The 23,138-nt window shown below is 33.1% G+C and overlaps 1 protein-coding gene across 3 annotated transcripts; it reads left to right on the forward strand.

Annotated features, from left to right (window-relative positions):
* Nucleotides 1-4,174: 4,174 nt before the first annotated feature.
* Nucleotides 4,175-21,901, forward strand: LOC138713839 (innexin shaking-B-like). Of its 3 annotated transcripts, none has more exons than XM_069846293.1 (4): nt 4,175-4,601; nt 9,377-9,752; nt 13,659-13,878; nt 18,197-21,900. In XM_069846293.1, the coding sequence occupies exons 2-4, from the start codon at nt 9,390-9,392 to the stop codon at nt 18,718-18,720; spliced, it is 1,107 nt and encodes a 368-aa protein (XP_069702394.1). In that variant the 5' UTR covers nt 4,175-4,601; nt 9,377-9,389; the 3' UTR covers nt 18,721-21,900. The 3 variants fall into 3 exon arrangements, with proteins under 3 accessions (XP_069702394.1, XP_069702395.1, XP_069702393.1); XM_069846294.1 differs by lacking the exon at nt 4,175-4,601 and adding an exon at nt 4,628-4,692 and having other exon boundaries at nt 18,197-21,901; XM_069846292.1 differs by lacking the exon at nt 4,175-4,601 and having other exon boundaries at nt 9,064-9,752.
* Nucleotides 21,902-23,138: the final 1,237 nt, after the last annotated feature.

The raw sequence follows: 23,138 nt of genomic DNA on the forward strand, positions 1-23,138 counted from the left end.
TGTGAGATGTGCGCAGACGCGAAGTTATTGATTTTTTCCGGTCAAAGAATGTCGACGACCTTGTTGTAATCTAGAGAGTTAAACTTGATATACCTTGAAATTGAATTCGACATAGTAAAACGAGATGACAAATTGAATTTATTTGAATATTATTTACAATTAACGCTAATTATTATAGTAACAGAACATAACCTTCTGCGACAGTATTGGATTTCCAGCCTGTGTGACGTTTTGCTAGGTGCCTTTCGATTGCATATCCGAGAATAATCGAAAACCTAAACTTTAATGAATTGGTGCACTTTAATGACATGCATTAAAGGGCAGCTACCAGGTGTATAATTACTACATTTCGGCATGGTCGAGCATAAAGATATTGTTAGGGTTACCGTCCGTCCGGCAAAAGGAGGACATGTCCTCTTTTTTAATCATTTTATCCTGTCTGGCAGGCATTTAAAAAAATTGAAATGTCCGGCATTTCGCATTTCAACTAGAATTAATATGAATATTGAATAATGTGCGATATTATGCATAGAATATCTAAACAAATGGTGAAAACCTATGAAAGAATTTAACTGCTTTCAATGGTTGAAGCTGGAGCACATAAAAAACAAAATATGATGAACCTATTGACATGCATTGAATTCTTACACTCTAGAAATGTCACTATTCGTGATTATTAGCTATTTTATCAATTTTATTCTGCAACTAGCCGTACCCGTGCGCTTCGCTGCACCTGTTAGAAATAAATATAAAGTAATTACATAATTAAAATAGAACGTTTGATCCAGGGAACAACTTTTACAACAGCGCAAGATAATCTGCTTCGCTCATTACCCATTTTTTTTTGCATTGCATTTATTGCATATATATTTTATGTATTTTAACACGATTCATTTGAGCAAGTTAAAATTTGAATTATAAAATAATGGATTGCTAAGCTAACGTACTATTACTGCATACTAAATCAATACACTCTCGTTGTTCGTTAATTCTCTGAGATTAAAATGAGTGAGTACATAAATATTATTTTAAGAAATACAGAAAACGAATGTACAAAATAGCCTATCAAATTTTCTGTGCATAAGAAGCTATTTTAATCTTACCTGTCCTCGATTTACTCAGACGTTACTGTAATAACATTATAGCATTATGTCCATCTAGAGAAACTACACTTTTCAATGGTGAAATAATAATTATACAAATCGGTTAATTTAGCTTCTGATATTACTTCATACAAACACAGAAACATTCTCTGTAGGCTATGTTTAATAGCTTTCGATTGTTGTTGTCCAAGGCCCCTTATAGACGAAGTCATTTGTTCTTAATTCATTGCAACGTCTTAGATGGCGTTATTTTAATTTTAAAACTCATTTATCTCATTAAATATCAGTCCTATCAAAATTTTGTAAAGAATAAAACTTATCGGAAATTATTTTTAAAGAAGCGTTTGTTATGTAACATTTTTCACAAAAATCAATAATAAGCGAGATATTTCGATTTATTTAATTCAGGCCCCCTTATAACCCCCCTTTTAAATAAAGTATTTTGAATGCCATATAGCCTAAAATCTAAGTTACAACGAACTTAATTTATATTCCAATTTTCATATAAATCGGTTCAGCCATTATCGCGTGAAAAGGTAACAAACATACAGACAGACATACAAACAAAAATTTCAAAAATGCGATTTTCGGTTTCAGGGTGGTTAATTATATATGTTAGGACCAGTTATTTTTGGAAAATCGAAAATTACCAGAAAAATTTCGGCTACAGATTTATTATTAATATAGATGTACAAAGATATGCAAATCAAGTTAATTTTGACAAAGATTTAAGTTTAAATAAACAAAGGTGCAAATTCTTCAATTCCAATAGTTCTGCGAGCACTGAAACTTTCTCAGAACTCTTATAAATATGTCAATTCTACTTATTTATCCCAAGTTACAATGGAAGTGCTGAGAGAGTATTTCCCTAATATCTGCTCAATGGACATAAGAACGAAATCGCATGCATGCAGCCAGACCTATCATCATAGTGAAATATAATTTCAAGGACATGTCCTGTGAACAGTTCCATAGTTATTTGTTACAAGATATAAGCATAACGAATAGAAAGAAGTAGTGGTCGCACTCTGTTAATTCAAACGGCCGATACCATGCGGCGCTAGTGCAGAGTTCGCTCAGTCTGTTCCGTGTGTAAGTACGTAAATACATTTAACGTAAGTTGCACTGTTTACCTTTCGCTCCATATACGTACGTAACTGGCATTGTACTTACAACATTAAGACTATTTGAAAGAAAAACACATTCATATACATCACACTGTAAAACAAATAATAGTTTAATATGTAAAACTTAACTTAGGGCTGCTTGTAGGCATGCAATATGTACTCACCAACAGTTACTTGTCCGACACTTTGGAGAATTTACGAGATGATTTGGCGGCTCTCGGAGTTCTCGTCGGATTTGTTTCGTCCGGAAGAAGAACCGGCATTTCATATAGTGACAAATTAGTTTCGGTATGATATCCATGGCATGATCCAAGCAGCATCCTGTTCCGGGTGGCTGAATTACAATTGAGGTAATACTGTCTATGCACTCGTGAAATATGTCGCCCCACATTCCATCGCTCAATTTTTCTTTTATTGTCTGTTCTGTTTGCATAAGCAAATGAAACACGCACGCCCTACAACCCGGAACAAAACACGAAGGCATTGCTTCAAATATAACACGACAAAAACATAATAATCTCGTCCTTTAATAAATAAATCGTGAGAGCTACTCACTTGTCATTCGTGTACGAATAATTGCAGATTAGTGTATTGGCACTTAAAGTATTTAACGCACTTAATTACACTAAAAAAGCAAACGAAATGAACGAACACTCTACTGCTTCTTTTATGGATATTCGCTTCCAACTGAGCAATACCGATCGCAGCGCAACTAATTCTCTTGGTCACCGTCGACAATGCTGAACAGATAGGAGTGCGCACACTTCTTCTTTCTATTCGTTATGATATAAGTTTGTCTCTTCAGGCTCTTGTGCACAAAGTGGGCTCCACCGATAAGTAGGGTACAGATGTAATACTGATCCAGCAACTAGTGAGAAAACTAAGGTGAGTCATTGCTTTTATCTTTAATTTTGTTCATACCAATTTTTAAAACGTCCTCCTTTTTTCAGCAATGTCCTCTTATTTTAGATTCTATGTCCTCGTATAGAATTTCTTCTGATCGTAACTCTAGATATCGTAAATGACAAGCTATCATAAATTACATTCCTGGCCCCTCTTTTCGAGGTGGAGGTTGCTCTTAGAACTTTTCTTAGATTTTTTTACCGCTGCATCTGCAGAATGTTCATTTTTTGAACTAAAATTAATGAAAAATTAATTTTTTTAAGAAATTGCTTAGCACAATCACGCTTAAATTAAATTAAATCTGACAAGGATTGGACATGACATTTTGACGGAGATAGATTTTTATGCTCGACCATGCCGAAATGTAGTAATTATACACCTGGTAGTAGCCCTTTAATGCACCTCATTAAAGTACACCTATTCATTATAGTTCAGTTGTTCAGCCAATGAGAAAATCACCATTGTACCATTATAAAACCGCAAGTATCGATTATTCTCGGATATGCAATCGAAAGACAACTAGCAAAACGTGACGGAGGCTGGAAATCCAATACTGTCGCAGAAGGTTATGTTCTGTTACTATAATAATTAGCGTTAATTGTAAATAATATTCAAATGAATTCAATTTGTCATCTCGTTTTTCAATTTTAAATCAATTTCCAGGTTATAACAATATTAATGTTCACGTTATTCTCTAGATTATATCAAGATCAATGACATTCGTCCCTCGGAAAAAATCAATACCTTCGCGTCTGCGCACATCTCACAATTTAGAAGGTCAGTTCCACTCTTCACTTAGATAACCATAACATGAATACTTATGAATAATTTCAAGTTAGAAATATGGTCGAGTATAAGAAATCGTATGAAACTTGCCTATAATGGTATGAAAATTATGAAACTCGCTTGTGTTCGTTTCACAAACAAACATACTTGCGTCTTAATTACTACCATTATAGGCTCGTTGCATAATGTACTATTAAGACGCAATTTAAGATTTTGTCTTCTCATAGTGCCTAAATGTTCCTGTTTAGAATCTAGACTCTAGAGACTAGCATTTAAGGAAAGAGTGTTAATTAGTATGTGATTGTGAATGAAATTCGTCCTTGCGTTCAACATCAAAGAGGTGAGTTGTTATTGTTATTATTTATTTTTTTACTTACGGGTTGCAATTATTACTTTCGCTGGGGGCTCATACAATTCTTGACTGGTCCCTGTAGTTAACATTGAGTTAATTGGCGGATGACATATTATCAACGTTTCCTCCCCCAACCACAAGGAAGATTTATATCCTCTTGACACATTGGCAATCTTTCCGGATAAGGCAAGCAGCAGCAGCAGCAGCGCAAATGACGTCTCTCGCTAGAGAGGGCCGATGCTGGAATTACAGCAGCTTGATGACATGGCAAATAGCCCAGTGCGAGTGAGACCTCGAAATATTTAAATCATCTCTTGGAACTGATTTCAGGTAAAATTCAACAGTTGACGGTCTTACGTTCGGCGACTCAGGTCAGTTGCCGTGTGTTTATTTTGTTCACAGTTCGATTTACTTCATAAAGGTGAGAACGTGTGAGAAAGTGGAGTCGTGTAGAAGAGGGCGTTCTTATTTCAAAGAAAAATTGCAGGATTGTGATAAGGAGTTAAAACTAGCCTATACAACTGGAAGGGTTATTTTAATACTAGATGTATTTTTATATAATGTAACAAGTATTCGAATTGAAAATTCTGTTTAAATTGAGAGCATATTAATAACTTCTGATTTTAAAATAATCCATTACATGCAAATGACACAATACGTACTTCCACATTATACGTTCTAGTTATAACTAACACTTGGAACAATTTTCATTCGATATCACGATCACTACTAGTACTACTACTACTACTACTACTACTACCACCATGATAACCACCATTATTATTATTACCAACACTGCCATTACAATCCTCATGGGTATATATCATATCATATCATATCATATCATATCATATCATATCATATCATATATCATATCATATCATATCATATCATATCATATCATATCATATCATATCATATCATATCATATATCATATTATATCATAGCATATCGTATCATATCATATCATATCATATCATATCATATCATATCATATCATATCATATCATATCATATCATATCATAGCATATATCATATCATATCATATCATATCATATCATATCATATCATATCATATCATATCATATCATATTATATCATAGCATATCGTATCATATCATATCATATCATATCATATCATAGCATATATCATATCATATCATATCATATCATATCATATCATATCATATCATATCATATATCATAGCATATCATATCATATTATATCATAGCATATCATAACATATCATATCATATTATAGCATATCATATCATATCATATCATATCATATCATATCATATCATATCATATCATATCATATATCATAGCATAGCATATCATATCATATCATATCATATCATATCATATTATATCATATCATAGCATATCATATCATATCATATCATATCATACCATATCATATCATATTATATCATAGCATATCATATCATATCATATCACATCATATCATATCATAGCATATCATATCATAGCATATCATATCATATTATATCATATCATATCATATCATATCATATCATATCATATCATATCATATCATATCATATCATATCATAGCATATCATATCATAGCATATCATATTATATCATAGCATATCATATCATATTATATCATAGCATATCATATCATATCACATCATATCATATCATAGCATATCATATCATAGCATATCATATCATATTATATCATATCATATCATATCATATCATATCATATCATAATGTTATATTATACAATACTGTACTATACTATACTATACTATACTATACTATACTATACTATACTATACTATATATGTTCCGCGCCGTGGCGTCGCGGTCTAAGGCATCCCGCCCAGGACTCGCGTTACGGAATGCGCACTGGTTCGAGTCCTCATGGGGGAAGAAATTTTCTCATGAAATTTCGGCAAGTGTATGGGACCGGTGCCCACCCAGCATCGTGATGAACTTGGGGAGCTACGACAGGTAGCGAAATCCGGTTGCGAATGCCAGCTATAACGGCTGGAGGGATCATCGTACTAACCACACGATACTTCCATTCTGGTTGGATGATCGTCCACCTCTGCTTCGGCATGTGGGCGTGAGGTCAGCAGCCGGCTGGTCGGTCTAGGACCTTCACGGGCTGTAGCGCTACGGATTATTATTATTATTATTATTATTATTATTATTATTATTATTATACTAAACTACAGTATATTATACTATAGGTCTTCTGCACTAATATTATATTATATTATATTATATTATATTATATTATATTATATTATATCAATGAATATAAATATATAAATGAATATTAATTTTTGGTTCACATTCTTAAGAAAGGAGAAAACTTAAAAAAAAATTGTCAATTATTATATTAGTACAATTATAAAACTTACAGAATCAATAAACTAAAAATTCCTTAATAAGGGGAATTTTTAAGGATAATTTGTTATCTTGTCAGTACAATTTATAAAAATTGTCAAAATCATGGAGATAAAATAATTGCTTAAAGATGGAATTTTTCCAAAAAACTGTATAATTATATCAGTAGAACATAAAATTTAGAAAAATCAGTTAACTAAAAATTTCTTAATAAGTGGAAAATTTATAATCAGGCCTATAGGGTTACAGTATACCAATACAATATTATAACTCTTAACAAATGAAGAAGCTACAGAAATTGCTTAACCGGGGTAGCATTTAAAAAATATATATATAATCATGTCAGTAGAATTATAAAACATAGTAAAGTCAAGAGACTAGAATATAAGTAAATTTTCCTATGGACAAATTAGAAGCATGAGTTATGCAAGCCGGAAGTCTCACTCATGTAATGAAAAAGTTATCTCATTTAATGACGAAAATATGACTTCCAAAATTTGTAAATTCATCAAAATCGCAGGAGCAATTGAAGGGTTCATAGCCATAGTGGGCCAAGCGCCATTTATTAAAAACGCAGAAAGCAAGGCTTAAAGTTAAGTGAATACCATAGTTTAATGAAGATTTACATATCATTTAGTTTGAATGTGTATACTTTATATTACTTGCTACATGTTTCCATTGAATTATGGTAATAACGTTATTTTAACCCTTGTTTTATGCAGTTTTAGTAAATGGCGCTTGGCCCACTATGGTTCTGAACCCTTCAATTAGTAATGTATTTAACTAAACCCTAAGTTCAAAGACATTCAAGAATCCGTGTACAGTATATAAAATACTTTCACGACCAGTATTGGCCTATAACACTGAGGCGTGGACCATTAGGAACGCTGAGGAAGAGATTACAAGCAGCCGAGATCAGATTTATGGGGAAAACTGCAGGATGCTCGTTATTCGAACACCAGAGAAATGAAGATATTCTGGAAGAACTGGAAATTGATCCCATTGTCCAACAGGCGATATCAACCAGTATAGGCTTCAGTGGAAAGAACCCTGCTAGATGGCCAAAACAAATTCTATTGTATGTTCCAGAAGGACGCCGAAATTTGGGAAGGTCTAAAAAGCGCTGGCATGAAACCGTAACGGATTCATGAGGATCCAATACTTGGCAGTGAAAGATGACGATGATTAAATTTAAAAAGATAAAAAAAATTATCACAATAAAGAAAAAAAATTCAAAAAAATTAATATTCATATAACTGCAATTATTAATAAAATTAACAAACACAAGAACTAAAAAAAATTTCTTAATAAATACAAAATTTTCAGAAAAATGTATGACCATATAACTACAATTATTATGAAATTTAACAAAATCAAGAACATAAAAAATTGTTTAATAAATAGAAAATTTTTAGAAAAAAATTTAAGATCATAATAGACAATTATTATGAAATTTAACAAAATCAAGAACATAACAAATTGTTTAATATATAGAAAATTTCTAGAAAAATTTAAGATCATATTATAACTACAATTATTATGAAATTTAACAAAATCAAGAACGTAAAAAATAAAGAACATAAAAAATTATTTAATAAATAGAAAATTTTTAGAAAAAAAAATTGAGATCATATTATAACTAGACAATTATTAAACAAAATCAAGAACATAAAAAATTGTTGAATAAATAGAAAATTTTAGAAAAAAATTTAAGATCATATTATAACTACAATTATTAAGAAATATAACAAAATCAATAATATAAAAAACTACTTCATAAATAGAAAATTTGTATAAAAATTTAAGATCATATTATAACTACAATAATTGTTATGAAATCTAACAAAATCAAGAACATAAAAAATTACTTAATAAATAGAAAATTTTCAGAAAAATGTATGATGATATAACTACAATTATTATGAAATTGAACAAAATCAAGAACATAACAAATTGTTTAATAAACAGAAAATTTTTAGAAAAATTTAAGATCATATTATAAATACAATAATTATTATGAAATCTAACAAAATCAAGAACGTAAAAAATTGTTTAATAAATAGAAAATATTTAGAAAAACTTTAAGATAATATTATAACTACAATTATTATGAAATTTAACAAAATCAAGAACGTAAAAAACTGCTTAATAAATAGAAAATTTTTAAGATCATATTATAACTACAATAATTATTATGAAATTAATAAAATCAAGAACATAACAACTTGTTTAGTAAATAGAAAATATTTAGAAAAATGTAAGATCATATTATAACTACAATTATTATCAAGAACGTAAAAAACTGTTTAATAAATAGAAACTTTTTAGAAAACTTTAAGATCATATTATACCTACAATAATTGTTATGAAATCTAACAAAATAAAGAACATAAAAAACTGCTTAATAAATAGAAAATTTTTAGGAAAATTTAAGATCATATTGTAACTACAATTATTATGAAATTTAACAAAATCAAGAACGTAAAAAGTTGTTTAATAAATAGACAATTTTCAGGAAAGTGTAAAATTATATAAATGCAATATTATATAAAAAATCAGCTGAAAAAAGTTTTAATAAGAGGACAATTTTCTGATTTAAAATTTTCCGAAAATGTTTATCATTATTGTTCAGGAATAGACAAAGTCAAAGACAAAGTATCGAACAGCGAACGCAGAAAGCTAAAACTAAAATCTAGCGGGAATGTTAATTTCAGGGATAATGTCCACATGATGTTGGACATCTTCAAAGGCGTGATCAAGGTGTTCAGGAGACACCGCGTCCATACCGACAGTCTGGTGTTCAGACTGCACCACCGCGTCACCGTGGCATTCCTGCTGCTGTTTTGTCTGATCGTGGGCTTGAACCAGTACGTGCGAAAGCCGATTGTTTGCAGCAACGCCTCCCTGCCCGAGAACCTGCTGAACGAGTACTGCTGGACGCATTCCACGTTCACCGCCGAAGATTCCTACAGGAAGAAAGTAGGAGTGGAAGTCCCCTTTCCAGGCCTGGGCCCCAGCAGAGGGGCACGCGAATCCAAGACGAAAATACAACGTTACTACCAGTGGGTCTTCATTTGTCTGTTTTTCCAGGTGAGCGAATTTCTGCACTACTGAAGTACAAGAAATTTATTGTGGTAATATAAAATCAGTTTTGTTTCATACTACATCTAATTTTATTTCTTTCCGTACTCCAAACCAGTACGGAAAATGGAACTTTACATTATAGCACAGTCTAGTATATACAGTCGCGAAGCTTGGGGTTATTTTTTGCATTTCTCGCGATAGTTGCTAGCCGCTTGGAGCGCTGTATGTACTAGGAACAATAGACTGTGTCACTGCCATCGTGATCTAATACGGGCCGTAAGGCAGACCATGTGACTCGCTTAAACCGATCACAAAGGGCGGCGTTTCAACCATATAAATTAATTGGAATGCATAAAAAGTAACATATATTTCTCTAAAATGTAGTGTAATTACATTAATAAAATTTAAAACAATGATTAGGAGACACTTCAGACATAATTCCTTGCGAGGTAAGGTGTAATATTATTTTTGATGTGAAAATTACGTTGTTCATATGTATAATACCTGCCTTTATTTCGATTAAATATTGCGAAATTATTGTACATTCATTTATGCACGATTCAATAATTTTCAGTTGCACCGCACGAATATTTAGATATGTTGAAATTATAGGTTATGTTTACTGTCCCAGTTGCCCCTTTCTGTTTAATTTTAGTGGTCTCCAATGCCCTGCCATTCATATGGAAATATTATAGGTTATGTTTACTATATATTATATTCCTAAATTCGCAATTATACATTACAATTAAGCATAATGTCATGTATGATACTCCGCACATTCAATTTGTCTGTATTTTAATACTGCAATTGTGTATTGAATTATTGTATTTATCTACTACCTAAGAGACGAAGTAACAATCGTACGTACACTAATTTCATAAGAGTGGTATGATAAATTTTCTGTCTTTATCAAGGAAGGTAGATGTGCTATATTAAAAAGACAATATAAATTCTTTTTTATTAAACCTCAAAATAGCTTCCATTCTAAACTTAAAATGTTGATGCGAAAAGATTATGTTAACATTTAAAAATTCTCTTCACATTAAAATAACACAGTTTTGTAATTATTTCTGCAACATATTATGCAACAGGAAGTAAACGGAACTTATGGACACATTACACTAAATAAAACTTAGCTATGATACGCAATAAAGTTATAATATAATAATTCACTGAGCTCCATACACTGAAATAGAAAACCCGAACTTATATTACGGCCTGGTCTAGATCGAAAAGGCATTGACCGTGCCGTATTTCGCATTGTTGTGAAAAGTTCTGTAAACTGTGAAATGTTCGTTATCGGTTGTAATAACTGTAAATGGCTAAAATACAATAATTTGAGTAATAATATGGGACAAGGAGACGTTTGTTGAACCATAAATTGTAAGAAAAAGAGGTCAGTGTTATCCTTCCGAAAGATCCAGGAAGGTGAGTTTATAAAATATAATATAACTTATACTTTATGAAAATAATATATAAACCTTATGTATTTCGTATTTCAATAAGGGAAGGAAGGTGTTAATTTTTCAAAAGAACACGATATCAAAAGTACAATGCATTTTATCGTCTGCTAGGGAAAGAGTCTGTGATGAGGCGATAGTAGCGATCCTGGTGGCTAGCAACTATCTATGGATGCATATTTCAACTGTCTATGTTTGCATATTTAGTAAGTATTGAGCTTCGCAACTGTATATACTAAACTGTGGTTGTAGTTACTTTCCGGACTCCAGGCCTAAAAAACATATGAATACACCATGATAAACCTAGTATGAGAAAACTCAATTATTAGCCTTTCCCTTGCTTTGTGACATTATTTCCTGTTTCTATATTCAATCTACATTATGTATATAAGTATGAAATAATTTCAGTAGACAATAAAGTTTGCTTATACATAATAAGAGAACATAGATACACGAACATAATTATACTATAGCTAAGACTATTATGATCAAGTGGATATTCTCATGACAAATTAGAGGTAATGTAAATACCACTAACAAAATATTGTAACAATAATAATTCACAGAGTGATTTTATCCTACTTAACAACTTCACTTAATGGTTTAATTTAGAACAATATTATCCGAAAAACATATCAAACTGTCTTACACAAAATAAACTTTAATTCAATTTTGAAATTAAATTAAACAATTGAGTAAAGGACAAACTAGAAATTAGAAACAAAACTAAAGGATGCGAAAAACTGTCTACAGCTCTACACGAAATAAGATATTTCTTCCAACGATTTAGATTCTGGAAAAGTCCCCATAACACTTAGGGGAGAGTCGGGTAGTATCGGACATCGGGTAATATCGGACAGTGAGTTTCTTTCATCTACCACACGATGATAGTACCTGATTGGCATGGTTACGTTTCTGTGATGTCGAATAGAGAAACGTAGCCATGCCATTCAGGTACTACCATATGGTGGTAGATGAAAGAAACGCACTGTCCGATACTACCCGATGTCCGATACTACCCGACTCTCCCCTATAGCGTTCTCTCGTTGAATGGCAATAGTTCTTTGGCGGAGGAAAGCCGTAGAGCGAGAGTCACCGTTAAGTGCTGATAAATAATTGTTATTTTACGCGTTGTCATAAGTCAAACGAGGTTCGTGAAAATAATTACTAATTCTAACTTGGCATACTTTTTGGACTGGTCTATGTTATCGGATGTTATTCCTAAAACCACAATTATAACTTCAACATATAATATTTAAAAATATTAAAGTAACATAGCACAAAACATATACTTCAAATCATTTTCATGAAAACACACACACATAGAAAAGCTTCAATTCACAGACAGGCTTGAATTTACCTAACTGAAATCAACAAATTAAAGCTGCGTGTGGTATTTCTGTCAGTTCGCATTAACTTCCCAACTAAACTATATTAATTTACTTACATAAATATTTATTTCACTTTTGTTGCACTGTTTCTTAAATATCTTATATAATTTTCATTGCTACAATTGCATTTACTTCATGCACTGCCTGCTGGATCACACCCTGTGACTGTTTACACTGCCTGCCCAATCAACGGTTATGCGTGAGTAACCACAAGGTGGCAGGTAGTGACTTTGCATATACTGATAATGTTAATAGCGGTGGGTACTGCCAGCCACCTAGCGGCAAAATAACTTCGATTGAGCAGGCAGTTTACGCTGCTATAGGATGCGATCCAGCAGGCAGTGACTTCATGATTCTCTCAAGGCCACTGTATCGCATCGTGACGATTCTGCCGCCAGATGTCAGCTTATTTCACTGTACCTCTACGATCACGTAGGCAATGACCATTATTATAATATTGTTCTCAATCTCTCCTGCTCTTTGGGTCCTGTAATAAGCGTATTGTCTTCCTACATTTGGTGCATCTCCAACATACAATAATTAACAAATATTAAATATTTTATATCGTATGAAACAAAACTCCTTAACTCCTTAAGAAAGAGTTTCAACGGTGTCGTCACAATATTCCATGTAAATAACTAAGATAGTAATGACAAATACTCTTCGTTCATTTCAGCTTCGGAAATGAAACCACGGTTGTGTTAATTTGATTATTTTATTTTTATTTCAGTTTACAAATGGAGACTACGGGTCTATGATAAGAGAAGTAACTAACAAAATGCATGAAATATATTTTCTCTTAATATTAGACAATATTCCGAAATTAATCCTTTGATAACGAGAATGATTTACAAACTTGGCTCGACGAACTATTTAACTCCAAACCAGCAGATTTCGTCAAACGTGGAATCGAAAAACTGCCCCAGCGTGGCAAGACAATGTAGGAGAATATATATTACTAATTAATTTCTGTCTTCTGTCCATCTCAAAATCTTTTGTCACAGTGAAAAACGCTACGAACTTTTGTATCAACTCAGTACTTACAGAAACGATTGTTTCAGGCTGTTCTGTTCTACATTCCACGTTTCCTGTGGAAGAACTGGGAAGGTGGAAAGTTACGAGCGCTGAGACTGGACTTGGATGTGGGATTACTGTCCGCTGACGAGAAGGCAGACAAAAAGAGGCTGCTGCTAAACTACCTGTATGAGCACCGCAACACTCACACCTGGTGGACGTACCGATACTTCTTATGCGAGGTCCTAGCTCTCGTTAATGTTTTCAGTAAGTTAAAAACATAACTGATAATATCATATAGAAAGTTTCATATCAATTCTTGTTGATATGTAGAAGTTCTGGTGATATACTTTACAGCATATTTTCGTCAAGTTTTCAGTCCATATGGTTAGTGTATACAAAAGATAGTATGTTGATCTTCTTCCATGGCTTTACATCCCTTGTAGTTTAGCTCCAGACTCCTCAAAATACGGCCCACTCTTCTCTATCTATGCTTTTAGTCTCTACTTCTTTACGCCAAGAGCTCTCAAGTCATCAATCATTCAATAAATCAATCAATCGATTATTAATGTCATGAGCAACAGTTTGTGGCAATAGACATAAAATGTACTAAATTACAAAAGATATAAAGTAATAAACATAATAATAATAAATCTGTAGCCAAAATTTTTCTGGTAATTTTCGATTTTCCAAAAAACAATTGGTGTTAACATGTATAATTAACCATCCTGAAACCGAAAATCGCTTTTTTTGAAATTTTTGTTTGTATGTCTGTCTGTCTAGATGTTTGTTACCTTTTTACGCGATAATGGCTGAACCGATTTATATGAAAATTGGAATATAAATTAAGTTCGTTGTAACTTAGATTTTAGGCTATATGGCATTCAAAATACATTATTTAAAATATTATTATTGATTTTCATGAAAAATATTACATAACAGAAGTTTCTTTAAAAATAATTTCCGATAAGTTTCATTCTATACAAAATTTTGATAGGAGTGATATTTAATGAGATAAATGAGTTTTAAAATTAAAATAACAACGCCATCTAAGGCTTGTACTGAAATAAAAACAAATGACTTCGTCTATAAGGAGCCTTGGACAACAACAATCGAAAGCTATTAAACATAGCCTAAGTGAATGTTTCTGTGTTTGTATGAAGTAATATCGGAAGTTAAATTAACCGATTTGTATAATTATTATTTCACCATTGGAAAGTGTAGTTTCTCTAGATGGGCATAATGCTATAATGTTATTACAGTAACTTCTGAGCGAATCGAGGACAGGTAAGATTAAAATAGATTCTTATGCACAGAAAAGTTGATAGGCATTCGTTTCCTGTATTTCCTAAAATAATTTTTATGACCAAATGAGTGGTCTCTGGATCAAAATGATCGCATTTTAATATTTTAAATATAATTTAAATTAAGTAACATATTAAACGATTTATCCTTCTATCAAACACGAATGTTCCCTGGATAAAATGTCCTATTTTAATTATGTAATTACTTTATATTTATTTGTAATGGGTGCAGCAGAGCGCACGGGTACGGCTAGTAATAATAATAATAATAATAATAATAATAATAATAATAATAATAATAATAATAATAATAAATAATAATAATAAAAATCCATATCTTCAAGCCATCTCAATTCTTGTCTTCGGATATTACGTCTACCTTCTAGTTCTAAGTTCAGATCTTTGGAACACGACAATCTTCCATCCTAATGACATGTCCTAACCATTCTAATAGATGTATCTTAATTTCTGGTAGCCTACAATATATATTTTTTTTCAATTTCAGATTGTACATTATTCTTCAGTTTAGCGGGTTAAAGCCAGGAGATGCACTATTACCTTTACTTTTCAACTTTGCTCTAGACTATTCCATTAAGAAAGTCAAGCAAAATAGAAGGGGTTTGGAATTGAACGGGTTACGTCAGTTGCTTGTTCATGCGGATGACTTGAATATGTTAGGAGAAAATCCACAAATGATTTTACTTGAAGCAAGTAATAAGATCAGTTTGGAAGTAAATCCCGAAAAGACAAAGTATATGAAGACATTACTACAAAAACAACCCTTGTCAAAATTGATATTTTTCAGCAGAGCAATAAAAATAAATAGAACAACACATGTCAGCCGTTTCTGTACAACTGGTGTTTATCCTTGTGGCTATCGCACCTGACATGGGTCATTTTTGGAGTCTATAAACATTTGAAGTAGTAGCCAAAATATTCTTCACACAATTTCATTAAAAATGACTAAGGCTGTTTTTGTAATTATGTCTTCATATGATTGTGACTCGTGGCCAGAACATAGTACCAAATGAAAATATAAAAATAGGAAATTTATCCTTTGAAGATTAAATGCGACTGGCTCATGTCAGTAGATTTACCGGCAAGTAAAAGAACTCCTACGGGACAAAATTCTGGCACATCGGCGACGATGATATAACCTTGGCAGTTGCGAGCGTCGTTAAATAAACCATAATTTAATTTCTTTTGAAGAGGCGGAAAAATTCAAATATCTTGGAGAAACAGTAACAAATATAAATGACACTCGAGAGGAAATTAAACTTAAAATAAATATGGGAATTTCCTGCTATTATTCGGTTGAGAAGCTTTTGTCATTTAGTCTGCTTTCAAAAAAAGCTGAAAGTTAGAATTTATAAAACAGTTATATTACCGGTTGTTCTGTATGGTTCTGAAACTTATGACTTCTGACTCTTATTTTGAGAGAGGAGCGGAGGTTAAGGGTGTTTGAGAATAAGATGATTAGGAAAATAGTTAGGACTAAGAAAAATGAAGTTACAGGCGAATGGAGAAAGTTACACAACGCAGAACTGCACGCATCATATTCTTCACCTAACATTAAATCCAGAAATATGAGATTGGCAGGGCATGTAGCACGTTTGGGTGAATCCAGAAATGCATATAGTGTTAGTTGAAAAAACTGATGGAAAAAGACCTTGGGGGGGGGGCGGAGACAGTAGATGGGACGATAATATTAAAATGGATTTGAGGGAGGGAAGATATGATGGTAGAAACTGCATTAATCTTGCTCAGGATAGGGACCGATGGCGGGCTTATGTGAGGGCGGCAATGAACCTCCGGATTCTCTAAAAGCCATTTGTAAGTAAATAAGTGTGGTTATCTAACGTTTCAGTGAAATGAAGGTGATAATGTCAGCGGAATGAGTCCAGAGTCCAGCGCCGAAAATAACCCAGCATTTGCTATTAATGGACTGAGGGAGAAACGCAGAAAACCTCAATCAGATAACTTGTTCCAACCAGGATTTAAACCCGGACCCGGAGGTCATTATATGCTAACCATTACCCTTCAGCGGTGGACTTGAATATAATTTAATTTTTTTAATAATATAGTAAACTTTATTGTACATAAATAAATACATTATAGTTGAGAATAACAAGAACAGAGAAAGGAAAAACAAAAATAAAATAAAATAACTTGACACTTGTTTATGGGTATTGCCCACTGGCAATCCCAAAAGTACCCTATAGCCTCATATCACTATGACGTTTTCTTTTTTAGTCTTCTATGTGCTGGATATTGCGGTGGATTAATGATAATGACTTGAAGTAGCGGATTCATGTGGTTTAGAAAGGAGTTATACAGTCTGATGTAGCTCTGTCTTAGGACCTCCGTCACCTCAGGAAAACAGAGATCAACGTGCAGGTTCTTGTTGCTGATATATCAAGGTGCACCAGACATCAGCCTCAAATAGCGATTTTGCATGACCTGTATTCTTCTTATTTGTGATGCAGAAGCAGATCCCCAAATTGAACATCCATATTGCCACACAGGGCGCACGATTGAAATATAGATAAGTCTCTTGTAGTGTAGAGGCAATGGAGATTTGTCTTGAATAATGTGTTTTAGCAGGTAGATTCTGTGTCTAATTTTTTTAACAATAGCCGATATGTGGTTATGGCAAGTAAGTTTGCTATCTAAGATTAATCCAAGATATCTGACAGATTGAGCCATTGGTACTTCTCAACCACATAATGTTACTAGATAATTTACAGTGTTTCTCTTATAAATAAATTTGACTAAGTTTTATTTTTGAGGATTCATATTACTCGCCATTGCTTACACCACGTGAAAATTTTTCACAAAAAATGTTCAGTTGTTCTGCTGCTGATTCACAAGTACCTTTACTAAGGATGGCAACAACGTCTTCAGCAAAATGGGCTATTGTTAAGTGATCTTGTGTTGGAAAATCCGATGTATATAGAATATAAAGCAGCGGACCCAAAATACTACCCTGAGGTACTCCAGATTCAACAGTATTTGATTTTGACTGAGCAGACTCGTATTTAACAGAGAATGTACGTTGTGAAAGGTATGACTTGATTTTTTAATAATAGGTATCTGATACATGATTTTTAAGCTTTGAGAGCAAGCCTTCATGCCATACTTTATCAAATGCCTTTTCTGTGTCTAGAAACAGACCCAAGCTCACCACCTTTTCCTCATATGTGTCTAAAATAGTGTCTGTGATCCGGTGAAGTTGTTGTGGACAAGAGTGGAATATAATTTAATGCTGTACATTTTTACAGGTCAAATGTTCCTCATGAACAGATTCCTGGACGGAGAATTCTGGTCCTACGGTTCCAAAGTCCTGGACTTCTTGGAGAGCGACGAGGAAGACCGGGTGGACCCCATGATCTACGTGTTCCCGAGAGTGGCCAAGTGCATTTTCTACCGCTTCGGTCCGTCAGAGACCGTAGAGCGTCACGACTCTCTCTGCGTGCTTCCTCTGAACGTCCTCAACGAGAAGATATACGTCTTCCTGTGGTTCTGGCTCGTGATGCTTCTCGTCGTAACTTCCGGGTGGATTCTGTTCCGTCTCGTCACTATCTTCAGTCGTCGAACCAGGATCCTCATCTTCGGCACTCGCTTCGGGTTCATCTCTAAGAACTCTGTTCACAAACTCGTGGCCCACATTAGTGTTGGCGACTGGTTTCTGTTGTGCATGGTCGGAGAAAATGCTGATTCTGTTAGTTTTAATGAAGTCATAAATGCGTTGGCAGAGAAAATGGACCACCATACGTACAATGCATTGGAACTTAGAGTTGTGTAACTACAGTATAATAGTTCCAACATAGTCCTCATAATAAATTGACAGTTACTTAGTAATTATTGGATTTGTATTTGTGATCGTTTAAAGATGCAAATGCGACAAATGTAATGATAGATAGCGTATTATTGCAATATTTCTGTCGATTTAAAATATAGACTACACTGTGTCCACAGAATCATTCTGTGATTATAAACTGCTATAATTTTTTGACTATGCTTATTACGAAATTGAAGGGTTCACAACCATAGTGGGCCAAGCGCCATTTACTAAAACCGTAGAAAACAAAGGTTAAAATAAAGTTATTACCATAATTCAATGGAAACATAATATAGCAAGTAAGATAAAGTATACGCATTAAAACTACGTGTTATGTCAATCTTCATTAAACTATGGTATTCACTTAACTTTAACCCTTGCTTTCTCCGTTTTTAATAAGTGGCGCTTGGCCCACTATGGCTCTAACCCTTCAGTTCATACCGGTGCCATTAGAAAGAACGGTTCAAAGAGTTTCAGGGATATGTAATTGAGGGGTTTGCCGGGAAAAGGGCGTATACGTCAATATGGCGAATTGAGATACATGCAATCTAAGATTTTAAAACGCACCTGAATAAAATGTTATACACGCACGCACGCAGCCCTGTCCTGCAGGTATGTACAGTACAATCAAAACAAAATTTCGCTACTATAATTATTCACTACATTTTAAACCGTTTTCCCAAAGAAGGGCGTATAGGTCTATCCGCCTTTCTTCCGGCAAAGCCCTCAATTATAATAATTGTTGGCGGAAAACAATAAATGGCACCACAAGAAAAAAAAAACCTGTTCCCGCTTTTTCGCTTGTCATTATGGCATTGTTAGATAGAATCAAATTGTGTTAAATGGTCTGAATGTTTATAGCCTATTTCAACTCAGTGTGAATTCTGCAGCATTCAGAATTGTCTTGTCAGTAGGATTCGCATGTTGAAACTCCCGGCTGAAGGCACGCTGAACTCTCACCACACTCCGTTTGCTATGATATTACAATACAAAGCAACTATGTTCCTGTCGGTTCGCGACAACTCTATGCTGCAGAAATCACACTGAAATGTAAACAATATGCTTCTATCCAACAATGCTACAATGACAAGTGAAAGAGCAGGAACAGCGTCTTTTTTTTTTTCTTATGTTGCCATCTATTGTTTCCCGCCAACAATTACAATTACACATGCTCTGAAATTTTTTGAGCCGTTCTTTCTAATGACACCGGTACTAATTTCGTAATATGTATAGTTGCAAAATTATAGCAGTTTATAATTACGAAACGTTTCTGTGGACACACTGTATAATGTGAAAAAAAATCATATATTGAGAATCATTTTTCAGAAATCAGTAAGGAAGTCAAAGAGACCTGTTATTTCTAAAAATTCATCTAACTCTTGTTGTCTAGAAGACAGAGTAAGAAATTGTGTAGAAGATCCAAGACTTCGTCGTCCACACCTGTGGAGTAACGGTCAGCGCGTCTGGCTGCGAAACCAGGTGGCCCGGGTTCGAATCCCGGTCGGGGCAAGTTACCTGGTTGAGGTTTTTTCCGGGGTTTTCCCTCAACCCAATACGAGCAAATGCTGGATAACTTTCGGTGCTGGACCCCAGACTCATTTCACCGGCATTATCACCTTCATATCATTCAGACGCTAAATAACCTAAATGTTGATACAGCGTCGTAAAATAACTCAATAAAAAAAAGACTTCGTCACTATTATTATCTGTAGCACATAGACTAACACTGGAATTTATACTATTCTGTTTCCGACAAATATAAATTCCAATGCGTGTAACATAATTATTGTGATAAGAAATGCTGATTGTATATAAAAATGGTCGTTGAAAATTAATTTAATACAACTTAATTTAAAATTGCCGGTTTTCAGTTACTGCGTACACAAGCATAGTGATAAAATGTGAGCCACCTACATGATTTCGTTCTGAAATCTTTGCGAAAATAATTTTCAATAGTGTAAACAAACTTTTACTATGCGAAGAACAGCACTAATTTAGGAAATGTCGCTCTTGCATGAGCTGAGTGGTCTCAATTAAATAACTAATACAACACAAATAAGAATTTAATATTTTAAATCATATTTTATTGATGTGTTATTCCATGATCTTTGATAACGATTTAAGGAATTAACTATGGAAAATAATTTGTGAAATGGCTATCGTCAAATTTTTAGGAGTAATTGAGAGCATTTATGATGCACAAATCTCATTATAGTCCAGAGCTGTGGAGTAGCATGCCTGATCGTTATACAACCTGGCCCAGGTTGAATTTTGTCTGTACACTTAATGTTACTTAGGTGCACTTTTTTCTGACGTTTTGTAGATTCGATTCCCTAACCGTTTCAAACGTAAATCATTTCACCTTTTAGGTGTGTTTCCAAATTATATGTAATACGCTTTGTCAAATCTGGCAACCTTTTCATAAAGGAAGCTTAATTTATTATTATTATTATTATTATTATTATTATTATTATTATTATTATTATTATTATTATTTAGCTTGAATTTATTCGAAATTAGTGTTTCTTAAGAGAAATTTTTATTTTTTTTATAACCAGATTTTAATTTATATTGCCCAGATATTGATATTTATGTAGTACAAAATTTTGAATCTAATATTCAAACCCTATTTCAATTCAGAATTTTTCATCTAATATTCAAACTGGATTTGGAGTGACTACTTTTAAATTTAAAGTAGAATAGCGCGAATGTTTCGTAGTGCCTATTATTTGTTTATATTATTCATACACAATATGGGAGAGACTTACACACATTTCTCTACACAACAGGTAAGTGCTGATAGAAGATTGTAATTTTTATTGTTAAAATGTATAATATTAAATTTCCCATTTTATGTACAGTACTTTGCGCGACGAGAGTCAAAAAGTTATGTTCTTAAATGTGAAACAACGCCTAATTTATGTTTTTGTGCGAAGTAACATCGAAATAAAGCAAATTTTATACCGAAATTTAAGATTTTCATTCACTATAAAATAGGATCCCTAGAACCAGTGAAATGTGTCGTTTCAGTGCAGTGAGTGAGTTGTCAGCGAAATGAGTGCAGTGCTGAAAGGTACTTGTACAGGTAGGCCTATGAACATATCATACTCGTGGGTTTTAGTTCGAACTTAGGGTTAAGATACAAATTAGATTCACTTTAAATGTTATTTTAAGTGATCGTTCTTCATTTAACTTAGGATGTTCCCTATTATTATTATTATTATTATTATTATTATTATTATTATTATTATTATTATTATTAGTATTAGTATTAGTATTATTAGCCTATTAGTATTCAATTTATTATTAATTGTATTTTTATTAATTGTGTTTATTATTAATTGTCATTATTGAGTGTAACTAGTTACCACTGCCACCGAGTATATACCCATTTGCAGTGTGAATACATACATACATACATACATACATACATACATACATACATACATACATACCGTACATACATACATACATACGGGCCTACATACATACCGTACATACATACGTACACACACATACATACATACATACATACATACATACATACATACATACATACATACATACATACCGTACGTACATACATACACACATACATACATACATACATACATACATACATACATACATACATACATACATACATACATACATACATACATACATACATACATACATACATACATACATACATACATACATACAACGTCTGAATATAGTAAAGATAGCTATGTAAAATTTTGTAGGAATAAAACAATACATGTCATAGATAAATAACACAATGTACCATTTCAAAAAAGAATTGCACAAACTAATTGTGCTATAAATGGCAGTAAAAGTGATACCAGTATTAATGGACAGTTTTAAGTGCAGTGGATATAATTACTTGCATAGAAGAAAGGTCTCGCAAACAAATATAGCGGCGGTATGCACTAAGTGAAGAATAATATGTTTCCTTCCCCACCACACAAAAGTGGAACTGCAGCCATTGCCACTTCTATAAGTATCTCTCGATTTTTTAAAATTATATCATAATGCTTATATTCTGGCACAGACTTCTTATGCATCCGGTCAACTGTGCTTCGAAAGGCATTAGAGAAAATATATAGGAAATAATCGCCTTCGCTCCTGCAACATGAACGTGTTGCCAATAAAAATATTGTTCACGAGCAGAGTCTCCCACTCATCTCCTCTACTGCGACTGGGAGACAAATGTTCTCCTTATTATAAGGTTGTGTTCATAAACGCCCCACAACCTTGAGGGTCGCTATAGATTAACTACGCGTGGATTGGTTCAGCCTGAGGGCGCTACGATGGCAGTACTAAAGCCTGCTAGTATTAATCCCTGACAAGAGAAGTCTAGGTTGTCAAGCTTTGTGGAA

This window comes from Periplaneta americana, chromosome 14, assembly GCF_040183065.1.
Source record: "Periplaneta americana isolate PAMFEO1 chromosome 14, P.americana_PAMFEO1_priV1, whole genome shotgun sequence".
NCBI lineage: Eukaryota > Metazoa > Arthropoda > Insecta > Blattodea > Blattidae > Periplaneta > Periplaneta americana.